Consider the following 18,034-nt stretch of genomic DNA (forward strand, 5'->3'; position numbering starts at 1 on the left):
AGACTCTTGGGCTGCTGAAGGAGGGCAAAGAGCAGCTTCCTGGAGGTCTCCCTTCCTCTCACCTTTGCAGGTCCCTTTTTTCCACCTTTTTTTTTTTCTTCAAACGGCAACGGGCCCCAGCATGACATCAAGTAAGTTCCACTGTTCCTTGCAAGCGGTTCTGCTCGGCCAAAGCTTCCTCTCTGACATGAGCCACCCTCAGGGGAAAGAAAGTGACCCGCAAAGGTGAGGGGAAGGGGGGCAGATGATGGAAGTTGGGGGGGGGGAGAGAGAGAAGGGGCAGATGATGGAATGGAGGATATGAGAGAGAGAAGGGGATAGATGATGGAAGTGAGAAGAAGGGAGAGAGAGCAGAAGGCAGATGGATGTCAGTTGAGAGGGGAGAGCAAATACTGAATGGAAGTGGGGAAAGAACACATACTGGATGGAAGGAGGAGATAAATAAAGGGGGAAGAAAATAGTAAGATAATGGAGGGGTGAGGGAAAGGGGTGAAAAGCTGTGGGTAGACACAGTGAAAAGAGGGAAACGGGACTAAATAGTAAGAAATAATTTAATTTAGATGGAGGCAGAAAATAGAGAAGGAAGACCAGAGAAGAAAAGGGAAGAGAGAGCAGAGAACGATATCAGATCTGAGTGGAGGAAATGAGAAGAGAGAGATGCTAAAAACCACAGGGGAGAGGGAAGGACAGAGATGCCAGACCATGAGGGGAACAGAAGGAAGATGATGGATGCCAGACCAAATTGGGGGGGGAGGAGGGGGGCAGGAGGAGAGATGGCAGGGAAAGACAGACAGTGAATGGAAGGGGCAGATGCTGGACTGAAGAGACAGAGAAGGTTATCATGCTGCTGTACCGGGCCATGGTATGCCCTCACCTGGAGTACTGCGTCCAGCACTGGTCACTGTACATGAAGAAGGACACGGTACTATTCGAAAGGGTCCAGAGAAGAGCGACTAAGATGGTTAAGGGGTTGGAGGAGCTGCCGTACAGCGAAAGATTAGAGAAACTGGGCCTCTTCTCCCTTGAACAGAGGAGATTAAGAGGGGACATGATTGAAACATTCAAGATACTGAAGGGAATAGACTTAGTAGAGAAAGACACTATTCACCCTCTCCAAGGTAGGGAGAACAAGAGGGCACTCTCTAAAGTTGAAAGGGGTTAGATTCTGTACAAACGTAAGGAAGTTCTTCTTCACCCAGAGAGTGGTAGAAAGCTGGAACGCTCTTCCAGAGGTTGTTATAGGGGAAAACACCCTCCAAGGATTCAAGACAAAGTTAGACAAGTTCCTGATGAACAAGAATGTGCGCTGGTAGGGCTAGCCTCAGTTAGGGTGCTGGTCTTAGACCAGAGGGCCGCCGCGTGAGCGGACTGCTGGGCATGATGGTCTGACCCAGAAGTGGCAATTCTTATGTTCTTAGGGCAGACGCTGGATGGAAGAGAGTGAAAAGGCAATGAAAGCAGAAACCAGAGACGACAAAAGGTAGAAAAAAATAATTTTATTTCTATCTTGTGATTCAAATATATCAGATTTGAAATATGTATCTTGCTAGACATAACTGGGGAATGCAAAGCCCAGGCAGTGCTTCTTTAACTTCCAGCTGGCTTAGGGCTCTCTCTGACCAGGGGGCAGTTGCCCTAGTTCCACTCCCCTAACACCATTTCTGTCATGTGTGACTGTGGTATTCTGTTACATCAGGGGTGCCCACACTTTTTGGGTTTGCGAGCTCCTTTTTAAATGACCAAATCAAAATGATCTACCAACAATAAAATAAAAAAAACCCACAAAGCACACTGTACGCATAGAAAATGTTAATTATCATTCCTATTCCAGGGTTTTTCAAAGAAGTCAAAGCAGATGACTCTATGCACTATCACCTCAGTAACAACCATACAAAAATAGACAAATATACCCCCCTCCCTTTTTACTAAACCATGATAGCAGTTTTTAGTGCAGGGAGCTTCGCTGAATGCCCAGCGCTGCTCTCGACACTCATAGGCTCCCTGCGCTAAAAACCTCTATTGCGGTTTAGTAAAAGGGGACCTTAGTGTAAAATATAGACAGCAGATATAAATTCAGACACATTTTGATCACTAAATTTAAAATAAAATCATTTTTCCTACCTTTTCTAGTGATTTCATGAGTCTCTGGTTGCACTTTCTTCTTCTGACTGTGCATACAATCTTTCTTCCCTTCTTTTAGCCTGTATGCTTCCTCTCCTCCAGACCTCATTCCTTCCCCTTCCCTGCCCTTTCTTTCTCTCTGCCTCCCTTTCTTTTTTTTCTGTTTCTCTTCTTTCCTTCTGTCTCCTTGCCTGCCTTTTTTCTTTCTTTCTCCCTGCCCTCCCCCAAGCCACTGCCACTGCCATTGCCATCAGGGACCAGGACCCAAACGCCACCAATAACAGGCCCCAAGCTCTCCCTGCTTCAGCCAACCAGCATTCATCTCCCCGACGTTAATTCTGCCGTCGGGAAGAGGAAGGCTGATCAGCCCAAGATCGTGATCAACCTATTGGGGGAAATGCTGCCGGGTCGTGCCTTCGCGGGGACTCCAGAAAGTATTTCTTCACTGAGAGGGTGGTCGATCATTGGAATGAACTCCCACGGCAGGTGATTGAGGCCAACAGCGTGGCAGATTTCAAAAATAAATGGGATATTCATGTGGGATCTCTAATGAGATAAGGGCAGGAGGTTGGTGAGCAAACTCATGGGGGAAGGGTCACTGGAGTGGGTAGACTTGATGGGCTTTGGCCCTTTTCTGCCGTCATTTTTCTATGTTTCTATGTTTCTATGTTTCTATGACCCGGCAGGAAGAAGAACAAATGCTTCACTAACCTGTCTCCCGCATTAGCCCGTAGCGAACGCTTGCTTCAGGGCTCTCAACATGTGCGTGCCGGCTTCCCTTCTCCCCCCTCCCCCCAGACATAACTTCCGGTTTCGGAGGGAAGAGAAGAGAAGCCGGCACGCACACGTTAGAGCCCAGAGCATAAGTTCGCTACGGGCTGAAATCTCCAAGCCGGTTTTTTTTTGTTTTTTTTAATGTTCAGCAGCGGCAGATGACAGCTGGGCGGACCGCCTAGCTAAAAGGCTCTAGGGAGAACACTGGAGAGGAAGGCTGATCGGCCCGTAGATCAGGACGGCAACACGAGTCTATCACGGAGCCCGGGATGGGCTCCTCGATCGACTCACGTTGCCTTCCTGAGCTACTGGTCGATCGCGATCGACGTATTGGGCACCCCTGTGTTACATGATATTTGTGTAGCATTCTGTAATAATTTGGCTTATTCAGTTTTCTTGATAGTAGAGGGGATATATGTGAAGGGGAGGGGAGACAGGGGTTTTGCCCTGTATTATTTGTATTTATAAAATGACAATTGTATAGAATACTGTTTCTTTTTATACTTTAATAAAATATGTTCAATATAAAATCATAACTATTTGAGGCTTGTGCGGATGGGATCAGATGGTTTATGGGACCGAGCTCGCGGGGATAAGGCGGCGATGGTTTTTAAAAAAAATTTCAGTCTTAGTAGTTTGCTGGTCCACGAAATAATTATTTTATTTCCGCCAGTCTATAGGTGTAAAAAGGTTTAAGAACACTGCTCTAGTTCAGTGTTCTTCAACCGCCGGTCCACGGTGCGATCGATGCGGCGTTATCTTCAAGCCAGCTTCCTCTTCCTAACTGATTCAGTGCACAATAGTGCTGACCGATTCAGAGAAAAATATTTCGATTCGATTCACCCTGTTGAATCGATTTTTCAATTCGATTCGATTCACTGTTAATGACACAACTTTTTAAGTTTAAACATTTTATTTAACCAAGGCAATATCATATCAAAAATTCCCAGCTTCCATCCCCAGCTCCCAATACTCACCAGCCCCCCCCTGCCGATTCCCAGCTTCCATACCCAGCCCCCAATACTCACCAGCCTCCCTGCCGATTCCCAGCTTCCATCCCCAGCCCCCAATACTCACCTGCCCCCCTGCCGATTTCAACTTCCATCCCCAGTCCCCAAGACTCACCAGCACCCTGCCGATTCCCAGCTTCCATCCCCAGCCCCCAATACTCACCTGCCCCCCTGCCGATTTCAACTTCCATCCCCAGTCCCCAAGACTCACCAGCACCCTGCCGATTTCAGCTTCCATCCCCAGCCCCCCTGCTGATTCTCAGCTTCCATCCCCAGCCCCCAAGACTCATCAGCCCTTCCCCCCCCCCCGCTGATTCTCAGCTTCCATCCCCAGGCCCCAATAATTAATCCCCAGCCCCCCTGCCGATTTCAGCTTCCATCCCCAGGCCCCAAGACTCACCAGCCCCCCTGCTGATTCTCAGCTTCCATCCCCAGCCACCCTGCCGATTTCAGCTTCCATCCCCAGCCCCCCTGCCGATTCTCAGCCCCCCCTGCCGATTCTCAGAACCCCTGCCGGTTCAGTTACTTACTCAACTGGATGTGGAATCGCGGAGACAGACAGAGCCAAAAAAATACCCTTTGCTTCCAAGGTCCGCTGCATGAGGAGGTCTGCTCGCTTCCCCCCTCAACACTCCCACATTCTTTGTTTCTTCTGATGTAACTTCCGGTTTCGCAAAACCAGAAGTTACATTAGATGGGAACGAGTCCGGCAGCCGGAAAAAAGAATGAACTTTTTATCTGGACTGAATCGGTGAGTCCGATTTTTTTTTTTTACAAAAATGAACCAATTTGAATCGTGAATCGGGCAGCACTAGTGCACAAAGCCATGGGCAGTGGCTCCTACGAGCATACTGCGCCTGAACCGGAAGCCTTCTCTCTGTTGTTGCAACATCAGAGGGAAGGCTTCCAGATGAGGCATGAGACGTGCAAGGTGCAATTAGTACTATTATGGGGGTGGGGTCTGGGGTGGAGATTGGGTAGAGATGGGCGGGGTCTGGCCCATGACTTAGCCTAGTGTTCTTCAACCGCAGGTCCACGGAGTGATGCCGGTCCTCAAAATAATTCTTTTATTTCTGCCGGTCCATAGGTGTAAAAAGGTTGAAAAACACTGCTCTAGTTTACCATTTTCTAATCTAATCTAAATCTTGGATTTATATACCGTGTCACCTCCCCACAAGGAGCTCGACTCGGTTCACATAAAAATCGATAATTGAAGTGAAAGTAAGTTACACTTCTCCCTCCATAATCCACCAGGGTTAGGGACAGAGCAGGCCCGCAAATATTAAAAAAAACATGAATAATATTCAGGCTAGTTCTGCCCTTAACCCCCACTTCTCCCCGGCTATTTTAAGTCCCGTAAGCCCCCCCTTAAGCCTTACCTTGTCGTCTAGCGGGTTTTTGGGGCAGGAGCGATCTTCCCATGCTCCTGCCCCGTGCAGATCGCTCATAGGAAATGGCTGCCTTGAGCTCCCGTCGTAGTCTCGAGAGACTATGGGAGCTCAAGGCAGCCATTTCCTATGAGCGATCTGCATGGGGCAGGAGCATGGGAAGATCGCTCCTGCCCCTAAAACCCGCTAGACCACCAGGTAAGGCTTAAGAGGGGGCTTAAAATAGCCTAAAAAATTAAAATGTGTATTTTTTGTTTAAAAATCACGAATAACCGAATCTGCGGATGCTGAAACCACAGATTCGGAGGTGGAAGTGTAGATTAGAGAGAAAATAACTTATTAAGAAAGACCCTCATCCGACATCCTGGAGAGAAGATGAACAATTTTCTAAGAACTGTTGAAATAAGTGTTTTCATAGATTCCAATCGACCGGGACCTGGAGACGGAACTGCGGCAGGTATGCAAGAATGGAAGTGTGGTGGTGATGGGAGACTTCAACTACCCTGGGATAGACTGGAGTATCGGGCACTCAAGTTGCGAGAGAGAGACCAAATTCCTGGAAGCCACGAGGGACTGCTTCCTGGAACAGCTGGTCATGGAACCTACACGAGGAGAAGCTACTCTTGATCTAATCTTCAGTGGACAGGGGGGACCTGCAAAGGAAGTAGCGGTATTAGACCCACTGGGAAACAGCGATCACAACATGATCCAGTGCAGACTAGAACTGGGATCATCCAGGGTGAAAAGAACCACAACAACAGCGCTCAACTTCAGAAAAGGGAATTATGATGCAATGAGGAAAATGGTGGGGAAGAAACTCAACGGCAGCACAAGGAAGGTAGAGTCCGTAGAAAGCGCCTGGACCCTGCTCAAGCGTACGGTGCACGAAGCACAGAACCTGTACGTCCCCAGGTTCAGAAAAGAGTGCAAGAAAAATCGAATAAAGAACCCAGCATGGATAACGGCAGCTGTAAAAAAGGCGATCAGTAACAAGAAAGCATCGTTCAAAAAATGGAAACAGGATCAAACGCAGGCCAACCAAAAGGAACACAAGGAAAGCCAGAAGGAGTGCCACCGAGTGGTTAGGAGAGCAAAGAGGGAATATGAAGAGAGACTAGCGGGAGAGGCAAAAAATTTCAAATCATTCTTCAGGTACGTAAAGGGGAAGCAACCAGCGAGGGAAGAAGTGGGGCCCTTGGATGATGGGGATAGAAAGGGAGTAGTGAGGGAGGAAAAAGAAATAGCTGACAAGTTAAATGACTTCTTTACGTCGGTCTTCACGAGGGAGGACACATCCAACATTCCGGAACCAGAGGAAATAGAAAATGGAGATCAAGATAACAAGCTGGTCAAATTAGAGGTGAGCCAGGAGGATGTCCTCAGGCAGATAGACAAGCTAAAGAGCGACAAGTCGCCAGGTCCGGATAGCATTCACCCAAGGGTGCTCAAGGAATTAAGGAATGAAATAGCAGAGACACTTCAGCAAATATGCAACCTATCTCTAAAAACCGGAGAGATCCCGGAGGACTGGAAAATAGCTAATGTCACGCCCATCTTCAAGAAGGGTTCGAGGGGCGACCAGGGAAACTATAGGCCGGTAAGCCTCACATCGGTCCCGGGAAAGATGATGGAGGCACTGATTAAGGACAGCATCTGTGACCATATCGAAAAAAATGGACAGCTAAGGTCGAGCCAGCATGGGTTCTGCAAGGGTAGGTCGTGCCTCACAAACTTGTTGTACTTCTTTGAGGGGGTAAACAACCAGGTGGACAAAGGAGAACCCATAGACATAATTTACCTAGACTTCCAGAAAGCCTTCGATAAGGTACCACATGAGCGGTTGCTCAGGAAGCTATGGAACCATGGGGTGCACGGGGAGGTCCACCGATGGATCAAAAACTGGCTGGCAGACAGGAAGCAGAGGGTTGGTGTAAAGGGCCATTACTCGGACTGGCAAGGGGTCACGAGCGGGGTTCCTCAAGGATCGGTGCTGGGACCGCTCCTGTTTAACATATTCATTGACGACCTGGAGGCGGGAACAAAATGCGAGGTCATCAAATTTGCAGATGACACCAAACTATTCAGCAAGGTTGAAACCACGGTTGACTGCGAGAATCTCCAAAGGGATCTTACGACATTGGAAGAATGGGCGAAAAAGTGGCAAATGAGCTTCAATGTAGGGAAATGCAAGGTCATGCATATAGGGAGAAGGAACCCGATGTTCACTTACAAAATGGGGGGATCAATGCTAGGGGTCAGTAATCTGGAAAGAGACTTGGGAGTGATGGTAGACACGACATTGAAGGCGTCGGCACAATGCGCCACAGCCTCGAGGAAAGCAAACCAAATGTTAGGTATCATTAAGAAGGGTATCTCGACCAGAACGAAGGAAGTCATCCTGCCACTGTACCGGGCTATGGTGCGCCCGCATCTGGAATACTGTGTACAGTACTGGTCACCGTACCTCAAAAAGGACATGGCAATGCTTGAGGGAGTCCAGAGAAGAGCAACTAAACTGATTAAGGGTATGGAAAACCTTACATACACTGACAGACTGAAGAAGCTGGGGCTGTTCTCCCTGGAAAAGCGGAGACTCAGAGGAGATATGATAGAGACCTTCAAGATCCTGAGGGGCATCGAAAAGGTTGACAAAGACAGATTTTTCAATTTGAAAGAAACCACAAGAACAAGGGGTCACTCGATGAAATTGAAGGGGGACAGGTTTAAAACAAATGCAAGGAAGTACTTTTTCACACAGAGGGTGGTGGACACATGGAACACCCTTCCGGAGGCCGTGATAAGAAATAGCACAGTACAGGGTTTCAAGGATGACCTGGATAGGTTCCTGGAAGACAAAGGGATTGAGGGGTACAGATAAGAGCAGTGGAAGGTTTAGAGATAACTGTAGAGGAAGGCAATAAAATTAGTCAGGGACCGCTGACCAGGCAATATGCCTGGTGGGCCGCCGCGTGAGCGGACCGCTGGGCTGGATGGACCTCTGGTCTGCCCCGGCGGAGGCGACTACTTATGTACTTATGTACTTATTCCCTTCTCTGGAAAAGATTTGGTTTTCTATTAATACCTTTCAAGTATTTAAATGTCTGTTTCATGTCCCTCCTCTCCTCTAGAGTATACACTTGCATACCAAGCAGCCTTCCATGATAAAGAATTTTGATCGCTACTGCTTATATCTTGCTCTTACCAACACTTCAGAACTCAGTTGAAAACCCCTCTCTTTTTTCAAAATATTTGACCTAATAGTTCTGGTGTGTTCTCTTTTTGTAATTTTTCATTTATAATCTTTTGTAAACCGCGTAAAATTTATGGGTATTCGGTCTAGAAGCTCGATGTTATGTTATGTCTTCCCGTCTTATCTTGTACGTCTTTTGGCGCAAATCTACCATTTTCATCACCTTCCTCTGGACCGCGTTAAGTCTTATTTCCTGTTTGTGTTCTTCCTTTTCCTCTTGACATCCCTCTTTCTCGTGCTGATGTCCTAGCTTCTTAACCATCCTGGTGTGATTCATAATAGCTGTCATTGTAGGATTGATGATAGCAAATGTGGCTTTGATTGTATTTCTGATCTTCCGTTCTCCATCCTTTCTTTTTGTATAATTAGTAGGCTTAGAGAATGATATGGGACAAAATTTTTCCGGCCCCATGGTAACTCATTTTTTCATCCCATCCCTGCCCCATTCCTTCAAGCTCTGTCCTCATCTGCACAAGCTTCAAACACGTTAAAATCATAAGTATTTGAGGCTTGTGCAATTAAGGCACAGCTTACAGGAATGGGAATGGGACAGCAACAAAACTCACGGGGACGGGACAGGGAAATTGAGTTCCCGTGTCATTCTCTAAGTTGGCTTGCAGACTCCAATTGTTTGTTATGTTCTAATTTGTCCCAGCAGATTGTCCCCATGTTGGCCAGACTTGCACAAAAGTTCAGACCCAGATGCCTGAACATTATAATTGAGCAAAGAATGGGGTATGCTTTCCCCTTGACCTTAACCTAAACATACCTAAATGAATACCCCTTTTTAATGTGGCAAATAGTAGCTGCTCCAAGGAGGGGCAATTTTTAAACTTGGGTAAATGGCTTTAATAATTTTTCTCCAGGTGCAACTATTAGAAAAGATTTGTGAGAAATGTGACATTGTTGAAAATGAAACTATGAAATTTATATTACTGAAAAAGAGAGGAATGTGGAGACATGATCTAAGCCAGGTCTGTTGGGTGACGGCCAGTTCAGTCTGACAAGTTCCTCTGTGACGAGGGGAAATAACAATAACGTTGTCAGATGAGGAACACTCAGCTCACCCAGTTGCCCATACTTGGTGTGTCATGAACACTTGATTTCATCTCCCTCCATTCCCCTTCCCAGTGAGAGAGAATGTCAAAACAATACTTTCTACCCTTGTTCCTCTAAATTCAGAGTGGTTCAACAATTACTGCAAACCTTATTATTCTGAGGGTGGAGGAAGTAAGGTCTTGATAAAATCAGCCCATCATGGGAAAGTGGTATTAGCCATGAACTGTCAACACATCTGCTTTCATATAAATAGGATTCTCTGTGAATTCAGAGTGTTCCTTGAATCCAGTCCATTTAAATAAATGGTAGAGGTAAAATGTTATGATTAAACTGATACCTGGATTAAGGTGTTTATCATCTTTGGGTAATGATACAAATCATCTTTACCTAACAAAAATGGTTTCTAGCCTCGTAGGCTAGAACACAGCTAAAGCAGTCAGGCAGAGATAGTATTAAATATTTGATCATCAAACACTTTGCTGCAAGATTACTTATCTGCTGGCTTCCTCCCAGCATTCAGCAAATTAGGCTTCATAGCTCTAAAAATAATGAAGCTGGGTTGCAGAGTGTGTTCCAGAATGAAACCTGTGTTATTAAAGAATGGAGTAGGCAATTTTTGGATAGTCCATGTAGTTGCAAATTATGCTGGCCTTTTGAGCATGCGTACGATGTGCTGATTTTCAAAAAGAAACAACCTGGAAAGTTTTCTTTTTTTCCCTGTGAAAATTTAGCATATGGTGTGTGTGCTGTGCACACCTACATGGAAACAGATACAAGAAAAGACCATATGGTCTATTTAGTCTGCCTATCCATGCCTCTGCTATACCTTCCTATCCTTCAGAGATCCGTCTGATATTTTGCACCGGACAGATAAGGAAGGTAAAATAGTACATTTACACTAAAAATGTTGTGGTCATGTGCCATTTTCCTCCATTGACCTGAATATGTGCTCAGGAATGCATACTTGGCTGTTTGGCTAACATAGAAACATGATGGCAGATAAAGGCCAAATGGCCCATCTAGTCTGCCCATCCGCAGTAACCATTATCTTTTTCTCTCGCTGAGAGATCCCACGTGCCTATCTCAGGCCCTTTTGAATTCAGACAGTCTCTGTCTCCACCACTTCTTCTGGGAGACTGTTCCATGCATTTACCACCCTTTCTGTAAAAAAGTATTTCCTTAGATTACTCCGGAGCCTATCACCTCTTAACTTCATCCTATGCCCTCTCATTGCAGAGTTTCTTTTCAAATTAAAGAGACATGACTCATGTGCATTTGCATTACATATGTATTTAAACGTCTCTATCATATCTCCCCTCTCCCGCCTATCCTCCAAAGTATACAGATTGAGATCTTTAAGTCTGGCCCCATACGCCTTATGATGAAGACCACGTACCATTTTAGTAGCCTTCCTCTGGACCGACTCCATTCTTTTTATATCTTTTTGAAGGTGTGGCCTACAGAATTGTACGCAATATTCTAAATGAGGTCTCACCAAAGTCTTATACATGGGCATCAATATCTCCTTTTTCCTACTAGCCATACCTCTCCCTATGCAACCTAAAATCCTTCTAGCTTTCGCCGTCACCTTTTCAACTTGTTTGACCACCTTAAGATCATCACATACAGTCACACCCAAGTCCCACTCTTCTGTCATGCACATAAGCTCTTCACTCTGTAATCTGTACCGTTCCTTCGAGTTTTTGCAGCCCAAATGCATGACCTTGCATTTCTTAGCATTAAATTTTAGCTGCCAAATTTCAGACAATTCTTCAAGCTTTGCCAGGTCTTTCTTCATGTTATTCACACCATCTGGCATGTGTGCTCTATTGCAGATTTTTGTATCATCCACAAAGAGGCAAATCTTACTTGACACCCTTCAGCAATATCATTTATAAGAATGTTAAAAAGAACAGGTCCAAGAACAGAACCTTGTGTGCTGTAGAAGCCATTTTCAGGCACTGCAATCTAGGTGTATTAGCCTATTTTAATATAGCTTTGAATATTCTGCAGCTTTGTGCTCTGGGCAAAATTTTGTGCCGATTGCCTATTTTCAGACATTTTAACAGAGCTGGCATCATTTAATTTCCTCTTCTGAGCTTCCAGTCCAATTGACGCTTGCTCCCACTATAAATGAAAAGGAAGGGACTTCGATTTAGCTTAGCAGCGTAGAAGGGGGGGGAGGGTCCGCCCCATGCGCCGGTTTGGTGAGGGAATGTCAGCACCCGTCCTCCTCACCCCCACTCCTTCCCTTTCCCTGTACCTCTTTTAACGTTCCTGGCCCGAGCAGAAACCCCAACCTTCTGCTTGTGCCAGTGTCGGTTCTTCCTCTGAGTCGCTTCCTGGACCTGCGCCTAGAATGTGAAGTCTGAGGAAGAGCCGATGCTGTTGTGAGCAACAGGTTGGGGTTGCTGCTCGGGCCAGGAATGTTAAAGAGGTGCGGGGAAAGGGCGCACGTGGCGAGAGACACATCCTGTAGGCAAGTCAGCTGGCACCAGTGCCTGTCCTCTCCATGCGTCTTCTCTTCCAGCATCCTCCACTGGTGGCTCAGGGCCCGTCTGGAGGGCCTTCGCGCATGTGTGGACATCAATGTGATGATGTCACGCATGTGCATGATGTCATCACTTTGACATCCGCACACTTCCGGATGCCTCCACATTTAGTGTGCTGCAGCGTGACACAATTTGCGAAACACTGGTGTAGAGCAAAGCCATTAGCACATGACTTAGTGCTTTGCTCAAAGTGAAACCAAACTACACTTCTCACTCGTTATTCGTGGGGGATACGGGCAGAGCCGGACCACAAATGGCGAAAATCCGCGATTATCCGGCTCTGACCCACCCCCACCTCCCTGCCGCCTTCCCGGCCTTACCTGGTGGTCTAGAGGGCTTTCGGGGCAGGAGCGATCTTCCTACGTTCCTGCCCCGTGCAGATTGCCATGAGGAAATGGCTGTAGGGAGTTCCCGTCATAGTTTCGAGAGACTACGGGAACTCACAGCAGCCATTTCCTCATGGCAATCTGCACAGGACAGGAGCGTAGGAAGATCGCTTCTGCCCCGAAAGCCTGCTAGACCACCAGGTAAGGCGGGGAAGGCAGCAGGAAGGTCAAAAATATGTTTTTTAAATTTCCCCCTCCCCAGAAAAAAATCACGATTATGTGAAACCGCGAGTGCAGAAACCGCGAATGGGGAGGGGGAAGTGTAATAGCAAAGTCAATGTCCATTCAAGTTTAGCATTTAGTTTCAGAAGTACTCTTTATTTCCAAGAACCTTAAAACCTATACAATCCTTAACCGGTAGCACAAGGCTTCTCAAGTCATGCCAGCAATACCACAGCAAAATGACACAGAAATAAATGCTGCTCTTCAGCTCCATAGATTGTAGTGGGTGGTGTAGTCTGTGCCATAAGCGGGCCCTGTTGGGCCAGTAATCTTCTCAAGCTCTTTAGCTTGGCTGATTGCAGTAGTATAACCATGGGTGAGCCTGAGTAGGCTGGGGTCCACCCACTTAGAGCTCAGGTACAGTACACACTCAACAGTGGCATCAGTGCACTCTTTGCTCAGCTGTACTAGCTAGCAGGGATTCCATGCCCTGCCAACTGAGGATGACATTGAATACATGGTTTATCACTGACTGCAGTCTGCTGCATCATCCCAAGATTGCTGACGCCTGCAACCACACGGATTCAATTTTCAGTGCATGTGCAGAAATGCTGACTTCTTCCGACACATGTACCTGCTTGTTTTTTGCGCCTATGCTGAAAAATGATCAGGTATGGTTGTCAGCACAGGTGGTCTCAGGGAGACACAGCAGAGCTGAAAAGCATAATTTTTAACATCTTCGGCTGGCAGGACTTGGGATGACTACCGCTAAGAGTGCCGCAGCTTAGATAGGAGGGATGGAGAACTGTCTACATAGCTTACTTAGAACTTTTGTTAACAGATATTATTGTAGTTCTTATTTTATTCAGGTCAATACATTATTTATTCTTACCTAGTATTCATTATTAAAAAGAAAATTATATTTTAAATTCTAGTTCTTAAGAACTAGTGACCAAAAATGTTTGTTCTGATGATTATTCTCATCAACAAAGATTTCCCTGCCTGGAAGGTGTGAAGGAAAGAGATTATACAAACAAACAAAAGAGAAAAGAAAAAAGCATTCATGTACTTACTGTGTTTCTTCTCCTTTTAGGTAATAAGTTCCATGAGCTCACTGTCGGACTATTGCCTGCCTTCCATTCTGCGTACTTTGTTTGACTGGTATAAGCGACAAAATGGAATAGAAGATGAATCCCATGAATACAGACCAAGAACAAGCACTAAATCCAAAAGGTACCTGTTGTTGAATAGAAAAAGCCACCAAAAATTGTAACAACCATAAATCAATGCAACACTTGTGTTAACGCCGACAAAAATGTACTCTTGTTATCTCTGTGAAAAAGTAGTGGCACGTACTTGTTGTAAATGGTTACCTCTGTTAGATGACAATATGCTATACAACCCAGTTTTGGTTACAGTTTTGATATCCTGGTCCTTGAATGGGTTAGCCAAGTGGTCTCTTTCCTTATTATCATCATTTACTATGTCACTAAAGGAGTCAAATCATATCTGGCTGTTGACCCACAAGATGTCTTAACAGATGGTCAGTATTCTCTGACCATTTAATCTAAGTGTGGTCCTAAGTAGAGAACCAGAGCCTGAGTACCGTGAATATACTGAGATAGAACCTGTGTTACTTATTCAGTCAGTTATACTGTGATTCTAGGAGATAACAAATAATGCTGTATTGTGATGGGAAAGAACACAAATTTAAGTGTTAAGAGAATTCCCAAAAGCTCGCAACTTTTTTATCCCCCTGGAAATTGCAGTATCCCCTTATGCCACAATTTGGATTATAATTATGAAGAGCAAATATTCAGCCAGAATAACATGTTAATTTTAATGGAAATAACCTATAAGATAGTTTACACGCTGGTTTTAAATATACTGTCACACCTCAGCTCCAGCAGAGCACAAGGTCTAAGCTTGAAAATTCTCTCATTTGCAAAGTAGTCCCTTGGGTCAATCCTTATACAGCATGCTCAGGGGAATTTCCACTAGTAAAGACCTCTAAAGGTAGGTTATTCAGCCCATCAAACTCAAACTGTTTCAGGTCTCTCTTGCCTTTTACCCTTATTGTCAAGGTGAGGTAGAAAAAGAAGACTCTTATAATTTAATTCAGTCATTTAAGTTCTCCTTGGAATTCTCAAAAGATCAATGGCCAAAATCCCATAGTCTCTTTGTATATATTTGATGCTTCAGGGCACAAAGCAATTCTATTGGCAAAAACACATGCAAATTAGGTGTTCCTCCCAATATATATAAATGCAGTAATCTCTCTCCCAACAGTTTCAAACCTAGTTTCTTGAGGGACAACACAACAAGATAATTTCAAAAAAGTATTTATTCAGATCCTCTCGGGACTTTTCAATTAAAGAGAGAGAGTAAAAAAAGAGTACATTCAGAACTTCTTTTTGTTAAACCTTTCTCCAGCCCAGGCAGCATAAGCAGGAAAAAAGGGAGGAAGGCTACCACCCACTTGCTTTTTCAGTCAGTCCCTTCCCAGTTGGCCTTTCTGCAAAACGTTCACACACACTCAAGTTTATTGAGATTTTGATTTAAACGCAATATCAAGTATTTTCAATGCGTATAACAATAATAATTTGGGGGGATAAATAAAACAGTTTAAAACCATAAACATACAGTTTTATCCATAGTTACATTAAAGATACGTAAGGAATGAAAGGTTAAATTACATTTGATTTAAAATAAACAATTAAAAATAAAATAACAGTTAGGGAAAAACAACTTTAGGAGAGGTCTTAAATAAATAAAAAATAATAATAATTTTTATGAAGACTTAGTCTAAGAGTAATTGTTTAGGTAAGACCTGATCTAAAAGTAAAAGTAAATAGGAGAGTCAAAAGGATTGTCTGATCTAAGATTCATAAGCATCTTTATAAAGATAGCTTTTTAGATTGCTTTTAAATTTTTCTAAGGAGGTTTCAGCGCGCAAATAGATTGGAAGTTTGTTCCAAAGCTGGGGTCCCAAGATAGAAAAGGTTGTAATTCTTCTGGTGCCAATTACTTTCAGTGATGGAATGGTCAGCAAATACTGATCTGTTGATCTAAGAGATCTAACTGGGGAGTAAGGTATTAAATATCGATATAAGAATATTGGAGTTTTCTATATCTCACAAAGTTCAACCTCCATTTTTACTTGGTTGTTCCAGTCAGTGATATCCATGAGTTCCTCTTCTCTCTAGACTCCCAACCATTTCAAAATTTTCTGGCAGCTCTGCCCTTTTCTCCTCCCACAAATGGTAAGCACCCTTAAAAACCCTATTTCCTGATATAGCTCTCCCTGATTGGGTCCCCCTTTCAAGGTCTTCCATTGGACAGGAATGCTTTGCACTACCCCACCCTGAGTTCCATGGGATCTTCAACATGCTTCCCTTCTTCTGTCTGTCCTGAAAGAAGTTTTTTCTCTTACCCCCTTCACCCAGGGTGAACAGACTTCATTTTCTGTTACTGCTTCCCGTGGGTTGTGAGGGCCTCTCCCCTGTTCAGTATCTTTATATCCCCTAGATATGTTTTATCGACATGGCTTCCCTGTATATTCTAGGGATTTTGTCACAGGTACACTTCTTAACTCCCTATCCAATGAACTTGGGGTCCCTGTCTCAGTCACAATACCCAGTAAGGGTTAATTGGATGTCTTTGATTAGTTTCTTTAGGTATTTCCCCAAGCAGACTCAAATGGTTTTTTTTTTTAATCCCATAATGATGCATACTGGCACTATCCATTACATTTTATCCACATCTCCAGTATTCCTCTTACCCCTCCTCTCATCCCTCCTCCTTTGAACCTGCTAGCTTTTGGCCAGGCAGCAAGATGTCCAGTCAAAGGTAAACCTATCTGCAGGCCCAAGGTCTGAAAAGTCACTTAGAAGGTAATTTTTATAAATGCCTCATGCATTAGGTCTCAGATAAAAGTACATGCGATACAAGCTGGTGCACACTTGTAGAGTAGGCTTCCTCAGGATAGGACTTTGGGCAGAGTGTGAGCAACATTGGAATGACTATTTGGTGTTACTATATGCTTGTTCATGAACAGATGCAACTTCAATGTAGGTGCGATTTTTGCAGGATAAGTGCCTATGGAGTCTCATTCTCAAAAGAGGGAAATGTCCAAGAAATAGCATAAAGTGGCATTTGGATGTTTTGTTTGCTAAAATGTCCAAATTGCCATTTTTGAAACACATTTTTAGATGATATTCTGTGCTGTTTGTCCGCGGTGTGTCTAAATCTCAAGGGCCATCATTCTACTTTAGTAATATCCAACTTCATTCAGTCAATATATATATATATATAACCAAACTCTAATGTATAGCAGTTGTTTCAAATGACAGAGCTTATACTGCAACCATTACAGGGATCTTCAGATTGCCGAATGGGTAACATAATTTAATCCGACCACAGTCCTCATCGATCCCAGTGACTATATTCTTTTTATAGATTGATGCAGGCTGTGAGCATAAGCAATGCCTCTGCTGGGTCAGACCAGAGGTCCATCATGCCCAGCAGTCTGCTCACGTGGCGGCCCATCAGGTCCAGGACCTGTATATTAATCCTCTATCTATACCCTTTTATCCCTTTTTCCTTTAGGAAATTATCCAATCCCTTCTTGAACCCCAATACCGTACTCTGTCCTATCACATCCTCTGGAAGCGCATTCCAGGTGTCCACCCCTCTCTGGGTGAAGAAGAACTTCCTAGCGTTGGTTCTGAATCTGTCCCCTCTTAATTTTTCCGAATGCCCTCTCGTTCTTGTAGTTTTCGAACATTTGAAGAATCTGTCCATCTCCAATTTCTCTATGCTCTTCTCTATCATGTCCCCTCTAAGTCTACGCTTTTCCAGGGAAAAGAGCTCCAGTTTCTCTAGTCTTTCAGCATATGAAAGGTTTTCCATACCTTTTATCAATAACGTCGCTCTTTTCTGAACCCTCTCGAGTATCGCCATATCCTTCTTTAGGTACGGTGACCAATACTGGACGCAGTACTCCAGATGCGGGTGCACAGCGGGTGATACAGCGGCAGGATAACTTCTTTCGTTCTGGTTGTAATACCTTTCTTGATTATACCTAGCATTCTATTCGCCTTCTTAGAGGCCGCTGCGCACTGTGCCGACAGCTTCATTGTCTTGTCTACTATTACTCCCAGGTCTTTTTCTAGGGTACTTTCACCCATTACCAGCCCTCCCATCATATAGCTGTACTTCGGGTTTCTGTTTCCTACATGCAAGACTTTACATTTCTCTACATTAAACTTCATCTGCCATCTCGTCACACACTCCCTTAGTTTGTTCAGGTCCCTTTGTAAATCTTCACAGT

At 44.6% G+C, this 18,034-nt stretch overlaps 1 protein-coding gene across 7 annotated transcripts in view; it reads left to right on the forward strand.

Moving 5' to 3' along the window:
* FRY (FRY microtubule binding protein) overlaps positions 1–18,034 on the forward strand; it is a 501,309-nt gene that overhangs the window by 158,849 nt on the left and 324,426 nt on the right. For all 7 annotated transcript variants that reach the window (XM_033948462.1, XM_033948457.1, XM_033948458.1 and 4 more), the window contains exon 4: positions 13,796–13,935. In XM_033948462.1, coding sequence (XP_033804353.1) covers positions 13,796–13,935 — 140 coding nt within the window. The remainder of the gene's footprint in view (positions 1–13,795; positions 13,936–18,034) is intronic.

The sequence above is a fragment of the Geotrypetes seraphini genome, chromosome 6 (assembly GCF_902459505.1).
Source record: "Geotrypetes seraphini chromosome 6, aGeoSer1.1, whole genome shotgun sequence".
In the NCBI taxonomy this organism is placed as follows: Eukaryota; Metazoa; Chordata; class Amphibia; order Gymnophiona; family Dermophiidae; genus Geotrypetes; species Geotrypetes seraphini.